At 32.2% G+C, this 24,440-nt stretch overlaps 2 protein-coding genes across 2 annotated transcripts; both read left to right on the top strand.

The window, feature by feature from the left end:
* The first annotated feature begins 1,417 nt into the window (after nucleotides 1-1,417).
* LOC131607748 (WAT1-related protein At1g68170-like) lies at nucleotides 1,418-4,597 on the top strand. Its single transcript, XM_058879713.1, has 6 exons — nucleotides 1,418-1,674; nucleotides 1,780-1,842; nucleotides 3,261-3,377; nucleotides 3,471-3,888; nucleotides 3,960-4,111; nucleotides 4,188-4,597. The coding sequence occupies exons 1-6, from the start codon at nucleotides 1,484-1,486 to the stop codon at nucleotides 4,381-4,383; spliced, it is 1,137 nt and encodes a 378-aa protein (XP_058735696.1). The 5' UTR covers nucleotides 1,418-1,483; the 3' UTR covers nucleotides 4,384-4,597.
* Nucleotides 4,598-8,137: 3,540 nt separating this feature from the next.
* On the top strand, nucleotides 8,138-9,126 carry LOC131605717 (uncharacterized). The gene is made up of 2 exons (XM_058878042.1): nucleotides 8,138-8,669; nucleotides 8,759-9,126. Exons 1-2 carry the CDS (start codon nucleotides 8,138-8,140, stop codon nucleotides 9,124-9,126), a joined length of 900 nt encoding a protein of 299 aa, XP_058734025.1.
* Nucleotides 9,127-24,440: the final 15,314 nt, after the last annotated feature.

The raw sequence follows: 24,440 nt of genomic DNA, 5'->3' as shown, positions 1-24,440 counted from the left end.
AGGTGTTTGAATTGTTTCAGAGTTAAGGTCAGGATAAAAAGGCATCTTTTGGCCTCTCTTTATTTAAAAAGTATGGTCTGAACTATTTGAAAAAGTGTAAACTAGTTTATTTTGTCGAGAAAACTTGACAATAAATTACTAGATGTTTTTATTATCAACCTGGCAAAAAGTAAGTCCATACTCTTGTTCTAGGTTTTGTCGTTTTTCTGTCATACTAGGAGCAGGCCATGCTCAAGTGGTTAGATATTTAAGGGTGTGTTAGATGTTCAGTTGTCTTCCTTTTGTAAGTGGTTGTGTCTTCCTTTCTTTAGGTTGATCTCTTTAGAATTCTGACGCGTCCACAACTTTAGACTAATTTGAACTGTTGATTGGTTGGCTTGTCTTATTTTTCGTATTGTTTTTATTAATTCGCTCTTTTTGTTTTATCTTTCAGCCTAATATTTTCCTGAATTATATTTTACTATTAAAAAATACATAATATTAAAGGTATTTTAGTAAAAGTAGTTATTTCCTTATTAAATTTATACATTTTTTAAATTTATGTGAGTTATTTTTTTTTGGAAAAGAAATACTTTTATTAATTTCCAAAACACGTAATACATGCCGATCAATAGATCCAGGCCTCAACAAAATCAAAGTACCAAATAAGCTCACGTAATTTATGTGAGTTATTTAACTATATTTTTCTTGACAGAAGGAAATACATATTTTTATTTTTTAAAGGTAAACAAAAACTTCAATGTATTTAATTTAAAATTAATCTAATTACATGATTTTATTTATATTTTATTCTTAAAAGTGTTATCAAGTGCTTCTAAATTATAATGGAATAAGAGAATGTAAGCTATAAAATATTCCATCTGATTTACTTTAAAAAAAAAGGGTCATGCTAACGAGTGCGCCAGGGGCACCGGTTAAGGATTTCAAATATATAAAATATTCTATAAATAAATCAATTATTTAAATTTGTAGTGCATTGAATACAAATGTTTTTAAGAAAAGCATACATTTTATTTTTTACAATAGTCAATTATTTTATTTTTCACTATATTTAATAAAAGTATTTAATAAATAAAATATACCATTTTAAACTCTTAACCAGTGCCCGTGGGACACTCGTTATCATTACCCTAAAAAAATTAAGTTTTAAATTCGTTGAATAGTATTAAATGAAGTAGTATCTTTATTAATTTGAGAAATATTTGACCTTTATTGTTTGGCTACATTATTTTTAAATTAATAGGGAGTAGTCAACGTGCATTGAAAAATGTGTTTTTTTTAATTGTTGTATTAATTGTTTACATAAATAAACTATTAATGCTTGACTAAATTTTGAACCTTACTTGGGCTTAGGCCCTCTATTAAACCAAAAAAAAAAACAAAAAACTTTTGAACCTTACTCCATCATATTCTTTTTTGTGTAAGAAAAACATATTCTCTCTTTCCTTCTTACAACAAATAAGTAGTAGTATTTTTTATTAAGATGAATACATGGAAAATCTTGCGAGAGTTGAAACCAGTAGTGCTGATGGTTTTGGTGCAAATTGCATATGCTGCTGCGAATGTGTTTTACAAAATTGCTACAAATGATGGTATGAGTATTAGGGTAGTCACTTCCTATCGTCTCATTGTTGGAGCTGCCTTCTCTTTTCCTCTTGCTCTTGTTCTTGAGAGGTTTATTCATATCCCCTTTCACTTCTTTTTGTTAAATTTATGTTTCAATGCTTGATTAATGATTGGAATTTTTGTGTCTGTTTTGTTTGGTTGAATTTTAAACAGAAAAAATAGGCCAAAATTGACAAGGAGGGTGCTTTTTATGTCATTTTGTTGCGGTCTATTCGGGTACGGCTGATGTATATTTTTATTATGAATATGAACAGTTTGATCTTAACTCGCATTTTGAGTAGTTGATTAAAACTTAATTATAGTTGAAGCTAGTCATTAAATATTTTGAAATAACATAATGTGAACATCTTTATGCATAAATTTTTATGCGATCGTAATGTGGCCATATCTATTTTATAAAATTATGATGATGTGTGACATTAAACGACATATGTAAGAATTAAAATGATTTCAATTAAACTAGCCAATGAAGGGAGAACACATGGCAGTAGAGAAGTGAGAAAGGTGAAATATTGTAGTTGATCAAAGAGCTTTATGGGTAGTTTGTAATGAAAAATTTGTTTAATTAGTAGGTTACGAAATTATCCTTTTTGTGGTGTAAATTTTTTTTGGATGAAAGGGTAAATCAGGTAGATTAGTCAATTGTTTAATAAGTATCTTTATTTGAGGCACAATATTTTTATTTTTATATTTAAAGATTTTCTTTTTCTCACGGGTCATTATAAAAAACTATCTTTATTTTAATAAACAATTTTTATACGTAAAAATTTCTCTTATTTTATTATGTAAAGATCTTTATTTTAATAAACAATTTTTATTATAATTTTTTTATTTTTATATATAAATATATCTCTTATTTTATTTTAATAAACAATTTTATATATTTGAGACACAAAATTCTTATTTTTAAATGTCAAAATTTCTATTTTTCCACTAACCACCATCGGTAAATTTTTATTTGAAACACAATTCTTATTTTTAAATGTTAAATTTTTTATTTTTTTCTACCTCCATTCACGAGTCCTTATTTTTTTCTTTTTGTATGATTATTTAAATGGAATTAGTAATGAATTAATTTTCAATACATAACGAACTCTAACAATAAAATCAAATATTTTATCACTAAAACTCACTAATTAACAAAGTCTTTGTTCGATTATTTTGTTGCGAATAAAATTTTATGCATTTTGCTCATTTTTGAAATTTTTACATGCATATTTGGATTGTCTCTTTATAATTCTTAGTGTGATTCTTAATTTGTTACATTCACTGCTCTATTCATTTGATCAGTTCAAGTAATAAGGTTGAGATATATGTTCTGTAATTATTGATTTATTTATTTCTAAAACAATATTTTTTTAATAAGGTTAATTTCTAGGCATTTACGAAAGTTAGTAATCTCTTATATTTCATAAGATTACCATTATTGTTAACACATGTAAATATATAAGTTATAAAATTTAAACTTAATTTTAATTTAATTTAAAATTATACTTTCATCAAATAACTTTATTTATGAATGAACTTATCCGTGCGGACGCACGGGCATGGGTCTTCGACTAATTAATGCAATAGAGCAATTCATTGAAGTTAACTAGCGAATCTAACATATGTTGAAATAATAATATAAACAGAGGGAGTTTATTTCAAAACCTCTTTTTCACTGCATTGGCTTTGGTATCAGCAACATTTGCTTCTGCTGTTTATAATCTCATTCCTGTCATCACTTTCATCCTTGCCGTCTTGTGCCGGTAAGTACTCACCACTTATTACTTTTTGTCGAATTTTTCTCCACTTTGTAGTAAAAAAATCTGACTTTGTATTGTGTTCCAACTTGTTTTAAGCTTAGAAAGGTTAAATATGGGAACCATCGCAGGGAAGGTAACGATATTGGGAACAATAACAGGAGTTGTTGGGTCAATGATTCTGATATTTTTCAAAGGAGTAGAAATCAACATTTGGAATGTCCACATCAATCTTTTGCATGGTAACCAAAATAATAACCACGTAGGAACAACTAATGCTGACAGCATACAAAGAATTGTCGGTGTTTTATGTGGTCTTGGAAGCTGTTTTAGTTTTTCATTATGGCTCATTATTCACACTAAGATGTGTAAGGAGTATCCATGTTATTACTCAAGCACAACATTGATGAATCTAATGGGAGCAATACAGGCCACAATCTTTGCCCTTTGTGTTGAGAAAGATTTGAATCAATGGAAATTGGGTTGGAATTTCAGACTTCTAACTGCAGCTTATTCGGTACTTCAACCTACACTTTCAAACTCAGATTTTTTAGTATGAGAGTATCACGCTAACGCATTCGAATGCAGGGAATTGTGACATCTGGATTAGTGTTTATTGTGACAGCATGGTGTGTAAGGAAGAAAGGTCCAGTGTATGCATCTGCATTCAACCCTCTTAATCTTTTGATTGTGGCTATTGCTGCTTCGTTGTTGTTAGATGAGACTCTCTATGTAGGAAGGTATGCATATAAAAATACTTTGAAACTCTCTATGATTATGATTTGTACTAACTCTTGGTTTTGTGAAACATGTTAGTGTAATTGGAGGTGTGCTAATTGTGGGTGGCTTGTACATGGTGTTATGGGGTAAGAGCAAAGAAACAAACTTCATTGCCAAAGATTTTGAAGGGTCAACTGAGGTTGTTGTTATGTGCAAGACATCAGATCATGACTCGGTCACTGAAGCAACAATAGCCTCACCAAACACTAGGAGCAATTCTATTGTTACATAGGTTTAGGATTAATTTAAATTTTTGTTTCATGAATTAAAATTTGGGAATAAGTTACCAAAGGTTTGAACTCGAAAGTTTGAATCCATAGAATGTTGATGGAGGAGGAATCAAAGAACATCATTAAAGCAAAAATGAGATTGAGTCTTACCATGAAATAAACGGTGAAGAAAAAAATTATCAAGTGGATTGATACTAGTATTATTTACTTCATATCATATAGAATTTAAATTTGTCTTTCCTAATGTGTATCTAAGAAAGGAGGAGGCAATATCAAGACAAAAATGAGAAGGAAGAAATGGTCTCAAGCATAACTATAAGATGTTGGAGGATTTGCATAAACCACATGATGCTGAACAAAGCCACTAGGTAGAACCATTTCCCATTATCTTTCCTTGATCGTATGTTGGATCCATTGGCAAGGTCAAAAGTTCTATTGCTTCTTGGATGGATATTCTTACTATCATCAAATTTTTAAAATACCTTAGGATCAAGAGAAAATATGCTTCACATGCTCCTATGGAATATTTACTTTCACAAGGAGCCCTTTTTTAATACAATTCTCCAACAACATTTGATATGTATAATTGTCCTTTTCTTATATTTCATTGAAAAATCCATGGAAATATTTATGGGTGATTTCTCAATCTTTGGTGAATCATTCCATAAGTGTTTGCAAAAGGTGATGCAAGTAATTCATAGGTGTGAAGGAACCAATTTAGTACTCAATTGATAAAATATCATTTCATTGTGAAAAAAGTCTTGTCGATAGGATATAAAATTTTAAAGAAAAGAGGTAAAATTATGTTATTTGTTAGAGGTCGTCCTTCAATAAATATCATGTTCCGTTACAGAATTGAAGTTGGTTGGAGAGTCAGTGATCGTGGTGGACAATATATAGTAGACTTGAGCCTAAGATGCGAAGGAGAAAGAGATTACCTACAAGGTTAGCCGCACTTCAACACTCAAGTTAATAAGTGTAGGAGAAGAATGAATGAAATTTGAATTTGAAATTGTGGATTTGAAAATCTTCACGCGTGTCCTTTATATACTAGAGCGGTTATAATAAACTGTTATTTTCTAGGCGCAACGTGAGGGGGCCCGTTCGAGCAGTCCGAGTGAATCATAACTTCTCTCGGGTGATTATTCGATGGTCATTGTGGTCGATCTGTAACTGTTGCCCCCAAGCCATTGTCTCTTTATGAAAGTGCAATGGTTTATTGTATCTTCCTTGTCATCCGATTACTCTTTTAGCTTAAATGGAAAACAAGGATAATAAGTTATTGTTTCTTGGGAACTCACGTCTTTAACGTGCCCCATGCCTCAACTGTCTTTTTGGAGGTACCATCGTAATGATCATCAGAAATTGAAACACTTGAGTGATTCACAAAGGTGATATGAAGCGTTGATAAGATTTATTTACTTTTGTAAGTCATCATACGATTTTTGAGGAATCCACTTCACATTTCGTTAAGATATTTTTTCTACATCATTGCTATATGCATTTTCTACAACTCTTTCATTTCTTGTACTTGAAGAAAGCGGTGTTTATCATGAGTAAAAAATCAAAAGAAGATACTTTTGCTTTTTGGGTTGATCTTGTGTTTTCTTCAACTATTTTCGTCTTTGCTCGAGAAGATCCTCTTGATAGAGAAAGATGTTGGTCCATCTTCAAGTTGAGGCATCTTATCCCATGGGAAAAATGAGAGAATCTGTAATTAGTACGGTGATTTTGACATCCCTTTTATGAGTGTGTCTTTTTTATTTTTGGGTCTTTGAAGGCCCTTTAACAATTTTGAAATTAAAGTTTTGAATCATTTGATGGTTACCTGTCGCCGCTACACCCTACAAGTTAGGCATACATTAAAGTGTTCTAGTATTGGTGCAAATATTTAAAGGGGAAAACTTCTCTATCCCTTTTCTTCCATCTCTTTAAAGTTCAATGTGATCTTACGACTCAAGTGTACGGTGCCATGGTTTCATTAATCTAGTGTAAATTGTTTGTAGTTTTGAAGTTTTTTCTGGTCTCCCATCTCTATACATCCAGAGGCTCATGCAATGGTATGCACCGATATGTTTACCAAGTACTAAAATAGGGTCATTTTCTGATGGAGAATAAATTCTATGTCTACAAAGGGGATGACCTATCTCAAGAAAATCTACATGTGAAGAAACAACCTGTGGGGTTTGTCAAATAGTTTGGTTACCCTAGTGGCATTATTCCTTGGGGTGAAGCTTCACATAAGCGCCTAAAACGTTTCATAGAAACCCGCCTGTTGATTGATGCTTGTACCAAGGAGGACATGAAGGTCATTTTTAGTGAGTTTTTAGATTTACTTTGCCACCGTGTCGTTATGGTTGATATTTGAGGAAACTAGGCAGGTTTTGGATGGAGGAACACAAATGGTTTGGCAATTATGTTTCTTGTAAATTGGGTAATGGTCAATCTACTAATTTCAAGAGAGACAAGTGGTTATGGTCTGAATCAGTGAGCAGTATCACTACAACATTTATTGGCAACATTTTTTTATACAACATGTGTAAATTATTGCCTAAAAAAGATTAGGCAACGTATTTTACCCGTTGCTAACACAGTTTTTCGCATCACCTAAAAAATGTTCCGAAAAAATCTTCTAGGAACAATTTTCAAATGTTCATATAGTTTATCTCTGGCAATAACAGATAAATGTCCCCTTAAATACTTGTGGGAACAATTGTAGATTGTTGCAATTTTCCAATAAAAAGCTATATTTTTTAAATGTTGTATAAAAACTGTCAATGAAAAATTATTAATTTAAGTATTTCATTATAATTTATATGATTAGTTTAAGATTAATTTATTAAATTATTTTTAGATTAGTAATAATAATTATAATTTTATAAATGTTATTAATTTTGATATTTATTTTATAAATTTTATTTTACAAAACAGGTTAGTATTCATAAAATAATTTTCATAAGAATAATTTATTTAATTAATATTACAATAGTAATAATATTAATATTAATATAAATTAATAATTTTATTATTTTATAATTAATATAAATTACTAATATCAGTATTTCATAATGATTTATTTTATTGCTTTGAGATTAATTTATTAAAATATATTTGGATTAGTAATAATAATAACTTTTTTTAATTTTTTTAACACCCCCTCAAGTGATCTAGGAAAGATGGGGAGGGAACGAGGACGACCGAAGAAATCAGTGTCGGCGTCGCTGCGAAATCACATCGGAGGAGATCGTGTACACGTACACGACGAAGGAGACTCAAAGCGATGGTGAGGAGGTAATAGATGGCTCTCCTACTGGATCCTCCAGTGGGAAGAAGAATGAAGAAGGCATAGAAATCCCAATTGTGAGCAACAATGAAACCCTAATTAAGGAGAAGGAGACAGAGAAGGAGGTCGAACAAAGGAAATTATGGGTGGATGTGCTGAGTGATAATCAGAATCCAGCAAAGGGGCTAATCATGGAGTTTGTAGCATCTAAGATGGTTAATGGGGAAATTGAAATTGAGATCGAGGAGAAAGACACTGAATCAAAATTGCTATACCGGGATTCAGCGCTGATTTTGTATGTTCTTGGTGGAGACATTAGTATGAATATGCTAAAGTACTACATGGAGCGTACGTGGAATTTTGTCCAACTCCTAGAAATGGTGTACCACGAAGAAGGATACTTCATCTTGAAGTTCAGAACACATAGTGATAAGGAAGAGGTAATGATGAGAGGTCCGTGTACTCTATGAAATATGCCACTATTGCTCAGAGATTGGAAGCCAGGATTTAGTTTGAAGGAGGATATGTTACGAACACTGCCGATTTGGGTGAAGCTTCCACTCCTACGTCTCTATCAATGGGGAGTGAGGAGTTTAAACAAGATAGGAAGTGCTTTGGGAAATCCTTTGGTTACTGATGAATGCATTGCAAGTAAAGCTCGGGTCTCCTATGCTCGTATATTAGTCGAGGTGGATGTCACACAAGAATTAAAGAACATGGTTACCATCAAAGATGCTGAAGGTAGAAAACTAAAGCAGTCGGTAGAATATGAATGGAAACCACTCTTCTGTGGTAAATGCCAGACGTTTGGTCACATTTGCAAGGAGAAATGGCAACCTAAGGCTCCTGCCCCTGAAGAGAAGAAGAAGCCATTAACTGAAACAGATGTAGCTTTTAATGATGTGCCAGAGACTGAGGAGGAAACACCTATGACTGACAAAGAAGACATTAGAATTAAAGAATCAGGAAAGGAGTGGGAAACTGTTCTAAGTGGAAGACATAGAGGTGAAAGAAGTATTCAGGAACATGTTGTTACTACTTGTATGAATGGCTTTGCTGCATTAGGGGACTGGAATAATCCTTTAGTGTATCAGGATTATGCTTCCTGATAGTTGCTTGGAATGTTCGTGGGTTAAATAAAGCTGGAAAGCTTAGAGAGGTTAGCTCTTGCCTCAAAGATATTAGACCTAGAATCACTATTCTGTTGGAAACTAGAGTTAAGGAGAATAAGGCAAAGGATATCAGACAGCAGCTTCTTGCAGGAGGTATGTTTGTTGATAACTATGCTAATCATTATAATGGTAGAATATGGATAAACTGGGATAACAATAGAATTGATCTGCAAGTTAGGTATAGTACAAATCAATTACTTCACTGTGTTTTGTATGATTTAAAGGGTGACTTTCTCTATTGGATCACTGCCATATGTGTTGCTAATAATATAGATGAGAGACGTAGATGAGAGATTTAAAGGGGGACTATCCATAGGAATCAACAAGGCCTTGGGTTTTACTTGGGGATTTCAATAATGTTACAAAGCTTCGGGATAGGATTGGGGGGAAGAGAGTCACTCAGGCTGAGATACAGGATTTAAATGGTATGATGGAGAGAAGTGAGCCTAGTGAGATGGATAGTAGTGGGTAATACTTTGGTCCAATAAGCAGCTTGAGAGCACTATCTATTCAAGGATAGACAGAGTGATAGCAAATACTTATTGGTTCCAACTTCTTATGGATACTACCTTACACATTATGCATCTAGGGGTGTCTGATCATGCCATGATGTGATTAAGGAATCAGGAGAATGTCCAGCATATTAAGCCTCATTTCAAATTTATCAATTGTGTTGTGGATATGGAGGGCTATGATAAGAAAGTTAGAGATAATTGGAATATTCCCATCACTGGAAAACATATGTATGTGCTTTGGGAGAAATTGAAAAGACTGCAGCCTATCAAGAGAACTCTGAACAAGCCTATGACAATTCTGAAATAAGACATTGTCAAAGATAAGAAGGAGTTAGCTTTTTCCCATCATGACTTAAATAATGATCTTATGGATAATGATAAAGTCCAGAAGGTGCATAAGTGTACTGCTAATTTGGTAACTCTGAATGAGCTGGAAGAGAAAGTTCTGAAACAAAGGTCCAAGATTGAATGGCTCAAGCTGGGAAATGGGAATAATTCCTATTTTCATGTTGCTGTAAAATATAAACATGTAGCTAAAGGTTTACATCTTTTGTATGAGGAGGATGAGACTATGATTACATCTCAAGATGACCAAGAGTAGATTGTAGTAGTTTTTTATAAGGACCTTATGGGCACTGCTTCCAAGGACATTACACATGTGGATATTACTGCAATGAGAGAAGGACCTCAGTTGACCCTTGATCAAAGACAGAGTTTGGTGACTCTAGTTAGTGAGAAAGAGGTGGAAACTGCTTTGAAGGGCATAGGTGACCTTAAAGCACAAGGGATTGATGGTTATGGGGCTTAGTTTTTTAAAGCTAGCTGGCAAATTATTAAGTATGATGTAATGAAGGCTGTCAGAGATTTTTTTGAGAATGGTAATTTGTATAAAGCTGTAAATTGCACTATTGTTACTTTGATTCCTAAAACTACTGAAGCTAGGACTATCAAGGATTATAGGCCCATAGCTGGTTGTACAACCCTGTACAAGATAATCTCTAGGATCCTTACAGGCAGATTGGAAAAAGTCATTGGTAGTGTTTTGAGTCATAGTCAGGCAGCTTTTGTACCTGGTCAGCAGATACACAATCACATTCTCCTTACCTATGAGCTTTTGAGAGGTTATTCCAGGAAGGGTGGGGTCCCTAGATGCATGATGCGGCTGGACCTACAAAAAGTCTATGATATGGTAGATTGGGGGGCCCTTGAGACTATTATGAGAGAGATAGGGATGCCCCATCAATTTATTAGTTGGATTATGCTTACAGTGAAGAATGTCTCTTACAGATTTAATGTGATTGGGTTCTATACAAATTATATGCAAGCTAAGCGTGGGATTAGACAAGGGGACCCCCTTATCCCCTATATGTTTTGTTATAATGATGGAGTACCTGAATAAGCTCCTTCATAAAATGCAAATGCATACTGATTTCAAGCATCACCATAGGTGTAAAGAACTGCAGATTACTAACATTGCCTTTGCTGATGTTGTTTTAATGCTTTCTAGGGGTGATACTAATTTTGTTAGAATGATGTTGAAAGTGCTGCAGGATTTCTCTTTATCTACTGGCTTGGTGGTGAATCCCAGGAAGTGTAGGGTGTATTTTGGAGGAGTGGATGCAAACACAAGGCTCAGAGCTGACCACATTCCAGGAGGGTGACTTGCCTTTCAAGTACTTGGGTATACCTATGACTAGAAAAAGGTTAGAGATTCATCACTACATGCCTCTTGTTGATAAAATTGTCTCTACAATCACGCATTGGAGTAGCAAACTATTGAGTTATGCTGGGAAAATTCAATTGGTGTAAAGTATATGCTTTTTCCCTGCTAACTATTGGCTTCAATGTCTCCCTCTGCCTAAACATGTTATCCATCAAATAGATGCTATTTGTAGGTCATTTGTTTGGACAGGTAGTGCAGCCATTAAAAAGAATAGTCTTGTGGCTTGGAAAAGTGTGTGTAAACCTAGGAAATATGGTGGGCTGAATATAATTGACTTACAAATTTGGAATAATCTTGCCATCATGAGATTGTTGTGGAACATTAGCAAGAAGAAAGACAATCTCTATGTAAAGTGGATAAACTGTTACTATCTGAAAGAACAAGATATCTTGCAGGTGGAGGAGAAAAGTCAGCATTCATGGATCTTTAAAGCTACCCTTAGGAAAAGAGAAGAAGCTATTGGTATGCAGAGTTGGAATGCTATGCTGAAGTTTAAAACTAAGCTAGTGTATAAGCAGATGAGGTCTGTTGATGTGCAGGTCCCTTGGTACAAATTGTTTTATGGCAACAGTGTTAGGCCTAGAGCTCTCGTCACTCTTTGGCAAGCATGTCATGGAAAACTGGCAACCAGAAGTAGACGGTATCGATTTGGCCTTGTGGGATTCCCTACTTGTTGTTTTTGGTTGCAGGAGGAGACTCTGGATCACCTTTTTTTTAGTGCAGTGAGACCAACATAATTTGGCAGCAGGTTCTGATTTGGATTGGAATTAATCATGTGCCAAAACCTTGGGCAAAGGAGATGCATTGGCTGATTCAGAATTGTAAAGGGAAGTCTAGAAAAGCTAGCATTTTGAAGATGGCTCTTGCTGAATCGGTTTATGGAATCTAGCATTATAGAAATGCTATTAGTTTTGGGAAAATTATTGATAAAAATGGTATTGTATCAAATATTATTGATATGGTAATGTATAGGGGGTAAACCAAGGTGAATCTTAGATTTCATTTGGCTACTTTGATGTTATAGTCGTTTAGGTTGGCTGGACTCGTTATGGTCGCTTTGTATTAACTATTTTTTTAATTAATATATAGTAATTTGGTTCAAAAAAATATTTTTTTATAAATTTTATTAATGTCAATTATATTTATATAAATTTTATTTTTCATAACATATTAGTAATCTTAAAAATAATTTTCATATGATAAAAATAATTTTTATAATAAGTAGAAATTACTAATTAAATTTGTTTTCTAAAAATTTATATGATAAATATTAGATTAATATCTATACACTAATGGTAATAGTGTAATATCATTTTAAATATATATCAAATTAAATCATGCCAAATATGTATATTTATTGAGATTTTTTTTCATAAATATTTTATAATTTTTTTTATAAATATAAATATGCACTGAAATATTAATTAAATTACCTTAATTTTTGCTTAAAATCAATCAATTGCAAAGACCAAACGATAACAACCCACAACGTTTCTTTACTTTTCCCCCTTACTTTTTCGTGTGAAAACCTAAATCATTTGTCTCGCTCAGTAGTAGAATATGCGTTTTTCTATTCATCATCGCTTATCCTCTCCCACCGCTTCTCAAGTAATTCTTCAATTCTCTCTTCTGCTTGTTTCTTCTTTTGGTAATGAGACTTGGAGTGTTCTTTCTCTTTTTAATACATTTGTATTTTTAATTTTGTAACAATCTGTATTGTAAAATAACATTGAGAGAGAATTGTATTGTATATATTTCTATGTATTAGTTGATATGAAAAAAAGGTTTGGGACTTAAATGATACAGTTCTTGTGTCAAATATGAAAAATAGATTAACCTCTGGATTTTGAAGGAGATTAAATTAAAAGTGAAAATCGTTTATAAGTTGGTAACAAAAATTGTTGCCTATGGCAACATTTGAAAATTGTCCCCTTAGAGTATTCTCACTCTACCACTTTTTTGGAACATTTTGCAATCGTTGCTTTTTAACAACACCTTAAAAGCGTTGCCTAAGATGGAAAGAAAAAATGTCCCCTTTTTCTGTATTTTAGGTGACGTTTTAGAAAATTGTGGAAAAAAGTGAAAATAAACGTCCCCTAAAATAATAGGCAACGCTCGCATAGAAGACGGCTGGAAAACGTCCCATATTCTTTTAGGCAACGTTTTTTCTATTTTAGGCAACAAAATTTTAACCGTGGTAAAAGAGGAAAAATGTTTTAGTGATGTTTTCAAGCTTATTCTTGTGTGTGCATCAAACTAGGTTCAAAGTGTCTGATATGGGATGGTGGCAGAATGAGACTTGGGTGTGGAATTTGGATTTTAATACCAGTAAATTATTGAATTCAAAAGGCCAAAACCTCGAAGGTTTATTAAGCATGCTGCAAGGAGTCCAACCAAAATCGAATCACAAAGTTGGCTTTCCACAATGGAGAAATTCTTCTGTTTTTTCTTTTAAAGAAAGTTTATTATAATGGAAGAGATTGCTAATACATATATTTGATTGGATGAGAGTTTACTTAAGAGAATTGGATATGCTATGGAAAACAAATAATCCAAGTAAAATTAAAGTGTTTGGCTGGAAACTATTGTAGAATAAGCTTTCAACTAGAGTTAAATTAGAAAAAAGAGGGGTCTTATATTGTTTGGTTGCCTTGGTTTTGTTTTGTAGTTTGAGTACATCTGATACAAATTATTTTCAAATACTTATAAAAATAAAAATAAAGCGAAACACATACTAGTGCTTGCTTTATGAACTTCGCAACTTCTTTTCTCGCTTGCAAAAATGGAGACATCCCGTTCTTGTTTCTAGGCATTTTGGTGGGAGCGAAACCTAGAAGAAAAAAGACGTGGACGAGGGTGATTCACAACATCAAAAGTAGACTTTCAAATTGGAAAGGAAGAAACATTTCAATCGGTGGTAGAGTAACGCTTATAAATTCGGTGCTTAATGTTATTCCTTGCTTCACTCTCTCTTTTTTCAAGGCTCCGGGGTTAGTTGTAAAGGAGATAAGAAGCATTCTTATCAATTTTCTTTGGAGTGGCAAGGCGAACAAAAGATGTGTGCATTGGGTGAATTGGCAAACGGTTTGTAAACCCAAAGAGAAAGGGGGTCTAGGAGTGAAGGATGTGGGGGAGGTGAACAAAGCTCTTCTTCTCAAGTGGAAATGGAGGATCCTTACGGAGGACAACGCTATTTGGAGTGATTTCTTGTCGTTGAGATACCGCGAGCCGAAAGTGAAGGTGTTGGCGTATGGCGGGAGGGCTATTAGTTCTAAAGATTCCATTTGGTGGAGGGATATCTTAAACAATGATTTGAAGGACGTTCCAAGTGAGGAGGGTTTTACGCGCTGCGTACAAAGCTTTGTTAAAAAAGGAGATTCGGTATCGTTCTGGTTTGGTCTTTGGCTGGCAGACGAAATTCTTTGCATTAAGTTCCCGGAATTATTTGATGCTTGTCTTAACAAACTCTGCACTGTGGCTAACGTTTTTGTTTGGGAGAATGATGTTGTGGTTTGGCAGACTGATTGCATCTTTGCTGCTGAGTCACTGGTTCTGCTTTCCGCGGCCAGTACTTCTTTTTTCGGGCAGTGGCAGCTGCTGTTGGCCCTGTTGCATTCGGCCACTCTTGTTAAGGAAGGGGTTGACGAGTTTAAGTGGAGGTTGAATCTGGATGGTTGCTTCTCGGCAGCGTTTCTTTGTTGATAGCGGATGGTATAGAGGTCTCGTGGAATCCCTCTACGATGAAGTTACTCAAGTCTTGTTGGAATTCGATTGCTCCGCTAAAAATCCAGATTTTCACGTGGAGGGTGTGCATCAATAGACTACCTATAAAACTCTCCTTGAGTGAAAGAGGAGCTCTTGATTCTACTTCTTTTCTTTGTTGCGAATTTTGCAGGAATCATTTAGAGACTTCTACTCATTTGTTTTTTCAGTGTAGTGTGGCGAAAGCTTTGTGGAAGCGAATCTATAATTGGCTAGGGGAGGACCTCCCTTTTTCGCTAGAGGAATTTTTGGAGCTAGGAATTGTGCAAGAGAAGGTGAAATCTGTGAACTCTAGGAAGAAAATAATTTCTATTTGGATTGCTCTTGTTTGGAGTCTGTGGATTATGAGGAACGCCATAATTTTTGACAAAGTTGCGTATAGTTTCGAGAGGGTGTGTTACAATGTTATGTTTCTTTCTTGGTGTTGGTTAGCAAGTTCTAACCCCCTTTTGTCTTGTAGTTTTTATGATTGGTATATATTACCTTTGGATTGTTTCAATAGGTGGTTCGGTTTGTAAGGGTTGCACCCCTAGTGCGTGCTCTTATAATCAATTGCTTATTGAAAAAAAAACTATACCCTTAAATTCAGATAGGTTATTTAATTTTTAGTTTTTTTGTCTAATTAGAGACGAATTTAGCGACCGATTTCAAAGTTTTTCTATCGTTAATTAGATAAAAATAACTAAAATGAAATATTTTAAAAGTTAAGGGATCAAAGTGACAAAAGAAATTAAATAATCAATATGAATTCAAAGATATAATTAAGGATTCAAAATGCAAATTTTCCCAAAAAAACATCTTTCTCATATTTTAGAATATTAATCAATATTATGTGACATGTTTTATATGATGTAAAATATGATGTAAAATAATTTAGATAGAGTAATTATAAATAATAAATCAGATTTTAAATGATTAAAACTGAAAAAAAAAATTAAATATGAGAGGACATAATTGAGCTGAAAATACATATATTCAATATCATGACTTCACTATAAATAAACAAGTTTCAAAAAATATTAAAACTATTTTATCATTAAAAATTGACGTTTAAATATCTGAATTATTAATTAGCATTACGTAGAATCTGTATTAATCACTATTTTAAGAGATTTCAAAAAAAGCTATAAGTAAGAAGCAGCCAAACAATTATGGGTGTAAATATATGAGACTGATAACAGGTCCTACAGTATAGCCTACACATGCTTATATAAGATTATATATTTTTTTTAATAAAAAAGGCATCAGAAAAATGTTTTTTAGTCCTATCAAACCGACCTATTTGAATAAATATGAATAATTTTTTTTATTACCATTATGTTATGTTTTCTACTTTAAATTAAAATACATAAATAAAACTTGATTATCTAGAACGACTTGTGAAAATAAGATGAAAATACCTAATGAACATTGTTTTCATAGGTTCTCTTAAATAAATAGTCTTAGAACTTATGCTAATAGGTAAATTAACATAAGGCAATGCAAACAAATTTTAGTCTCTTGGTCTTTTATTTAGTTAGCCTATTTAAACATTATTTTAATTACTTATTTATATTTGTCTAAAATAAATAGGCTTTTATATAGGCTAATCAGACTTACGAAAAAGGCAGACTCAGACTTCAATTTTTTGACAGGTCAAGCTTAAGTTTGCCAAAGCCTAACTCGGCCCAGCCAATTTTTACTCTTACCAAGAACTAGGGATGATAACGGGTCGGGTGTGGGATTCACACTACTCAAATTCGTACGCGAAATCGGCACCCGAACCCGAACTTGCAACAAGATACATAAAATATATTTTTCCTACAATTTTCCATAATATTATATATATGTGTGTGTGTGTGTGTGTGTGTGTGTGTGTGTGTGTGATTTCGGATTTCGGGTGCAGGTTTCACACTATCCAAACTCGCACCTGAAATTTTGGGTGACACTCGAACCCAAACACAGGCAACTCGGATTCGTGTGCGGGTGGGCCCGCGGATTTGGATTTGCTTGTCATCCCTACTAAGAACAACTTATTTTGAGTTTTATATTGTGTTTTCTTTTTTATCCGGTATACACTTTTCACCAAATATTACACGGTGAACAATATTATTTATAACTTATTTTATAACACAAATATATGATTGTGTTATTAACAAACTTCACAATCCTATTAATTACAAAAAAATATGCATATTAATCGCTTATTTTATTTATAATTTATTAATCACTTTCAAAAATTCATTTACCAATAAAATATATAGTATTAACAATGTTCAGGCACTCAATTATAAATGTATTAACTAATTTTTATATTCTATTAACCAATTTTATTTTACTATTTAATATTTTTGTATGTTTGAAAACTCATTAACCAAGTTATGAACTATATTAACCAACTTTACATAGATTATTAACCAAATTCTTAATATATTAAAACTTTTATGTCAGAATAAATATTAACCAACCTTAAAATTATATTAATTACATTTTAATATTTTATTAATTAATTAAAGTAAATTTTAAAAAAATAAAAAAATATATTAGAAAATTAAAGTAATAATAAAATACTGTTCACATATTTGTGAACAGTTGATTGAATATAGTTGTAATATTTTGGTATCAAGATATCTTTTCTCTTCTTTTTTTTTATTTTTGGTATATATATATATATATATATATATATATATATATATATATATATATATATATATATATATATATATATATATATATATATATATATATATATATATATATATATATATATATATATATATATATATATTATTCATGCAACCAGGCTCTGATACCAGAAGTGTAATTCAGCGGAAGCAGGATCAGAATTTTATGTATTTTAATGGAATTGGGTAGATAAAAGACAGAGTATATAAAAATTTTGTTATATTATTGAAAATTGCGTGCTTACAAAAGAAAAGAAATTCCCTTTATATAGGGATACAAAGGCTTACTATTTAAGCCGATAAAAGCTACCTAGGATAGCTGGTTACAAAAAACATAGAAGAATTATTAATGCCGGGTACACATTGGGCCCCATCGTCACAATAATAATTCACAAAAAACAAACTATCTTACAAAAGCAGAAAATATTCTTTCACTATTCCAAGAAAAGATGCTTGCATGGTCCAAGAAAAGATGCTTGCATGGGCCTTCTTTCAAGATAAGATTCTTTCTTATCTTTGCTTTTGTCTTTAGCATTGTTTTTTCCCATAAGATAAGATTCTTAACTTTATTTGTTTTTTGAAATGGCCGACAAGATAAGATGCTCTCTTGTCCATTTCTCTTTGTCTTGAGATTCTACTATCTCTTGGCTTTATCCTTTGCCTTTTGAGCCATAGATTGAATCATGGCATCCCAAAAATCTTCAGCAGTAGGGTCCTCTGCTTGGGTTTCTCCTGCCAAACAATCAAAATTATTGGAATCCATTGATCCCATAGAAGAGCTAGTCTTCATAGATGAATTTTCATCTTTTGATTTTTTTTTTTTGGAAAAGTGGAGAAGAATTGATTCTTCATATAATCCAGCGTTCTAACCATAATTTCTTCTTCTGTTTCATTGGGATATTTTCTTTAGAAGAAGTTCTTCAAATTTCTCATGGACATTTGTTGGGAGTTTTGCTCTTTGGCTTTATTATTTTGATCTTCAGCTATGGCTGCTTGAATCAGAATAATTTTATTCTGGATTTCTTCAAAACTCATCTTGTTCCACCATTTATAAAAGAAATTTCTTTCTAAAATGGGAATGTTGAATTTATCTTGAGATATGGTGATAGACCATCTCCATATCCAAGGAATCTGAAATTTGGCAAATAATAAAAATGGACATTGTCCTGTGATTAAATTTTCAGATAAAATATTTATGATAAGTGGACTATTATCACACCAGGGGTTGTACAAGTCAAGTAATTCTTTGGGTAAAATTTCCAAAGACGGGCCAAATTTTGTCCACCATTCATAAAACCAATTTGGTACTGGTCTATTAATCATTTCTGGATTAATAGAGAAAAACCAAGAATGCTTATTCTTAGGATTTTGATAATAAAAAGCTTGAGTAAAGCTTGGACATAGTCCCAATAATTAAAGTAAATATACTTTTCTTCAGCAATTCTTTTTGCTTTTTCACCATTTGGGTTGAGACCCCATTCTCTTGGTAACAAGATTTTATTAATATGACATTTACTGAAGTTTATAAAACTTTCAGGATTATTGTTTTGGTAGTGGTGGGTAATTGTTACCGATTCAGTAACAGTCAAAAGAATTTCTAGGTGAGGCCTAGATTTTCCATGAAGACCTGGATATCCTCGTGATTCGAGGTATCTCATTTTGATAGACCATCCATCATTTGGATTTATCTTAATATCTTCTTCATCAACATACATGATTTTTTCAGTTACTGGATTTTCAAAAGAATCCAATTGTTCTTGAGGTGGGTTATTAACCGCAACTTCCTTGTAGGATGTATTTTTATTAGAGGAGGAAGCAATATCTTCCTTTTTTGATGAAGATGCAGGTAATTTTTACATTTTTCTCCCTTTGTAAACTGTAGTCCAATCCCCTATTAGAGGAATGTTTGATTCAGGTTGGGGTAACATATTGTTACTCCCTCTTTCACCACGGCCATAGCCGCGGTCTCTTCCCCTATATGGGGTCATCATTTTTTCCCTGCAAAAATTCACGAGTTAGGTAGTCAGCAAGTGAACTATTTTCGCCTTTAATGTGTTGAATATCAAACTCAAACATAGATAATTGAGATTGCCAGCTAGCGAAAATTTGCTTAGCAACGAGATTTTTAACATCCTTTTCAATAATTGATTTAGCTGAGCTGCAATCAATTTTTAATAAGAATTTCTTATTAATAAGAAGATCATCTTGAAATTTTGAAATACATTTTATAATAGAAAGCATTTCTTTCTTAATAGTAGAATATTTAGATTGAGTAGGATTCCATTTTCCTGAAGTAAATCTAACTAAAACTTCTTTTGATGTATCAGGTATAACCTGTTTAAGGATTCCTCCATAGCCTGGGTCTGAAGCATCAGTTTCAACAATTTTGAAATACTTAGGATTAGCAAGAGATAAACAAGGCAAACATTTAACCTTATTTTTAATTCTTTGGACTGCCTGAGAATGTTCATTAGTCCAAGGGCCAGGATTTTTTCTAAGCCTAGCATGTAATATGGCAGTATCTTTAACAAGATTTTCATAATAATCTGCTATATAATTAAGACTACCCAGAAATCTTTGTAATTGTTATTTATCTGTAATAATATTGGGAAATTTTGAAGCAAATTCAATACTTCTTTGTATAGGAATTATTGTTCCTTGGTCAATTTCATGACCCAAAAATCTAACTTTAGTTTGAAATTTTTTTATTTTAGGAGCAGATATAACTAATCCATTATGTTTAATTAGTCCTTTAAATATTTTCAAATGTTTAATATGTTGATCTATAGTTTTTGAAAAAACTAAAACATCATCAATATAAACAATTATAAATTCTGTATAAGGATTAAAAATATCATTCATAATATTCTGAAATTCAGAAGGGGCATTTTTAAGGCCAAACAGAAGGACATTCCATTCATAATGTCCAAAGGGTACAATAAAGGCTGTTTTATACTTATCAGATTCATTAATCTGAATTTGCCAATAACCAGATTTCATATCAAATTTAGAGAAGATTAAAGCATTGTTTAATCTATCTAAAAGGTCTTTTTTATTAGGAATAGGATACCTAATCCATCTTAACACCTTATTAAGAGACTTGTAATTAATAACAAGTCTAGGGACCCCACGTTCCTTTTCAGCAGCATTGTTTACATGAAAAGCTGTGCAACTCCAAGGAGATTTGGATTTTCTTATTAACTTTTTCTCTAAAAGAGATTCTATCTCCTTTTTGCATAGCTCCAAATACTCATGGTTCATTTGAGCTGGCCTAGCTTTGGTGGGAATCTGACTTTCGTTAAAGTCATCAAGATAAGGTAAAGAAATAACATGTTTCTTTCTATCCCAAAAAGCATTTGGTAAATCATTACACACTTCATTTTTAAACTGTTGCTCATTCAATTTGATTTGTTCTTTAATCTCATTTTTATTAAGTTGTTCATTAATATTTAATAAACTAATTTCTTCTCTAAGAAAACTTAATTGTTTTTCTTTATTTAAGAGAATACTTTTAACTTCATTAAGCATTTTAATATGAGGGTCAGTAATAAATTCAAAAGTGACCGTTTTACCATTAATCATGGTAGTGATGCCTTTAGTGTCAACATTAATTAAAGGCATAATGCTATTTAAAAAAGGAGTTCCAAGAATAACTCTATGAGTCATATTTTTGACTAAGATAAAATGGGTAGGTAAACAAATATCTTGATTACAAACATATGTATTAGGTAATTTATAATTAACCGTTAATTTCTCACCACTAGCCTGAGCAAGGGTTTGCGTGGTTTTGGTATAATACTTGGTAGGAACAATTCCTTCCTGAAGACAATTAAGGTCAGCGCCACTATCAATAAGGGCAACTTCATTTTCTAAAATAAATGTTCTATTAATAACTAAAGTTATTTTAACAAACCATTTTTGCGAAATTACTCTATCAATAAGAGTAAGAAACCTATCATTAGTAGAAGGACTGCTAGTAGAAGATATTTCTTCAACTTTAAGGTTACCGGTTTCAAGTAAGGAGACCCTTTGAGATAATCTTTGATTATCATTTTTTATCTGAGTAATTTCATATTTCAAGAGATTAATTTCTCTATGTAAATCAGAGAGGGAAACAGGAGTTTCACGAATATTGGATTGTTGGAATCTGGATAAAACCTCACTTAATTGGTAAGGGGCTTCAATAATAATAGGAGATTCCTTTTTAGAATTTTCTTGAATTAAAACTTCAAGCATTTTTCTTTTAAGCTTATTATCAGAGATAGACTCAATAGCCTTTATGGCTTCATCTTGTTCTGTATTAAGAACGTTAAGACCATTCATGTCAACAATAGACTTCCAGTAATCAATTTGATTACATTGACAATTATTGTCAGAATTATCAGAGGAATAATCTGATGATGATTCATAGATCATGTCAATATCTTCATTAGAAGAATTAGTCTATGATTCAGACTTAATTAAACAAACTTTCTCAAGTTGAGAGCGTAATTGTTCATTCTCAATTTCATTGAGAGCTTTTTTAGTCAAACATTGGTTTGCATAATGACCAGCTTTACCACATTTGTGGCAAGATACATCAAGCATCTTAGCTTTTCTTTTGCCTTTATAATTAAAAGGCTTATCTTTTGGTCTACTTTTATTAAAGTGACTCCTTTTCTTATTCTTGCTATAAGAATTTTTATAAATATCCTTATTATTATTATGAGGTTTATTTCTGAATATTTTGCCTTTCTTTTTCTTATTCTTCGAAGATCTTCCAAGATCAAAGGCAAATTGATCACAGAATTCACCCATTTGGTGTTTTTCAGAAAGTTTCTGTTTCTTAAGCAGATTTCTAAGCTTAATATCATTACATAAGGTTAATCCTTCAGTAACACAAGTGCTAATAATTTGACCATAAGTAAGGTCATGGTAATTAATATTTATTCCATCATTTTTACTTCTTAAAGAATTTCTAACCTTTTCTGAAAAGAAATGGGGTAAACCATCAATAAATTTGGCTTTCCAGTGAATAGAATTAGGGGTTTTTAATTGGTAAACTCTAGACAAAAAGGTATCTTTATACCATCTAAAATGTGTAAGATAAGGACATCTTAGATTCTGAGTTTGAAGTTTTTCTCCAATAGGAACATTAGTTCCAACAAAATGTTGAAGGATTGAGAGACACAGTGTATAAACCGCATCTTCTTCACCTGTGGTGGCAATACCACTTGCTCCGATTCCAGGAGTTTCAGATTTAACTAATTTCTTATGGTGAAGAATATCTTTTTTCTGACTTTCACTGAGATAATTATCCCACCAGCCTCTTAATTGACCAACAAATCTAGTTGATATGAAGGAGGCAATATCGCTGTCAGAATTTCCGTGTTGTTTACAAACAGTTGAATACATAATTATTCTATGTATTGTATCAAGGATTTGCCTGTCATTTAAACCATCAATATTCCATTCATAAATGGCTTTTCCAGAATATGAATTTTGGTAGGGTTCAGGTTCCTCAAAAAGTACGTCTTGAGGAGAGAGACGCTTATAATAGTATTTTTCTAAGGGTTTAGAGCTATAAACAGGGTTTATGTCACTAGTATTTTGATTAGTAATGTCTAGATTAGCAAACATATTTGCTAAATCATTAATGTCTTCTTCATTGGAAGAGTCTTGATTAGTCATAACCGTTAATGTAAATCCTTAAGCTTTTTCTCAAGGATACGGACAAACTCATCACCATTGGTTTCCATTTTAAATCCTTCTATTGGAATAAGAGGTTGAATTATAGGAACATCTAATATTTTAGATGTAGAAGCTGGTTCCTGAGGATTAGGCTTATTAATAAGGTCAATAATAATTTTTTGACGTGCTATTTGTTTAATTAAAAGTTCTTTTTCTAGAGAAATAAATTGTTCTCCTAGACAAACAAGGTAGGCATTAGTATAATTGTTGGATCTAATTATGGAATTTAACTCTTTTAGAGTAATCTGATTTTGTTCAACCCTTTGTAATTGAAAGGTAAGATAAGGTGTAGCTTCTGTATGAGAACCCAAACTTATTGTTTGTTATGGGTGAAAAGGAGATTCCATTTTTTCTCCTTGGATACTTTCCCAAGGCTTTTGTAGGACTAACAGTTTGTCTTGTTTTATAAGAACCAATTCTTCTTTTTGTTTAGTTATATAGTAACTAATGAACCATTTAACAAAGGGAATGAAGTCTTGGTTCATAGACATTTGAGTATAGTAGTCTTCTTTAAAACTTGCTAACATAGGAGCCGAAAAAGTTTTAAAAAACCATTCTCTATATTGAGTGTATCTAGCATGTTGAAACTTGTCATTGGCAAGGTTTCTTAGATTACTACCTGGAGAATAATCTAACATTATAACGGGAAGTCCATATCTGAGGGAGTAGGTGATTCTACTCTAGGAGGATTTGGTTTTTGATATATACCATGAGGAATTTTGTTTTCACTAAGTCTTATATTTTCAACGACTTCTATTTCTTCTCTTAGTTGAGAGGTTGATGGTCTAGCTAATTGACTAGGAGCAGAATAAAATTCATTTATAGAATTCACATAATGTCTTCCAGACATAGATCTAGGTATTCTAATAATTCTTTTAGAGCTAAAATTTATCTCTAAATCTCCTTCACTAGATTGGATTATTTGATCAACATCCTTATTAAGGATAGGTTCCGGTTCAATGGCCTGAGGGAGGTTCCAGGTTTCTGGAAAATTTATTTCATCCCATTTAAGCAACCTATTAGTTGCAATATTAGATGTAAGCAAATTAGTTTGAACTAAAGTAGTAGTTCCAGGAAACGATATTTGTTTAGCTTTAGGTTTAATGTGGTAAGGACTTTGTAATAAACCCTATAACATATAGCCATAATTTCACTACCAGGTTTGAAATTGTAACCATTAGTATGAATAGTTAATTGGAGAGCATCTAATA

The sequence above is a fragment of the Vicia villosa genome, linkage group LG5 (genome assembly GCF_029867415.1).
Source record: "Vicia villosa cultivar HV-30 ecotype Madison, WI linkage group LG5, Vvil1.0, whole genome shotgun sequence".
NCBI classification, from domain to species: domain Eukaryota; kingdom Viridiplantae; phylum Streptophyta; class Magnoliopsida; order Fabales; family Fabaceae; genus Vicia; species Vicia villosa.
This window is presented reverse-complemented; position numbering and strand designations above follow the sequence as displayed.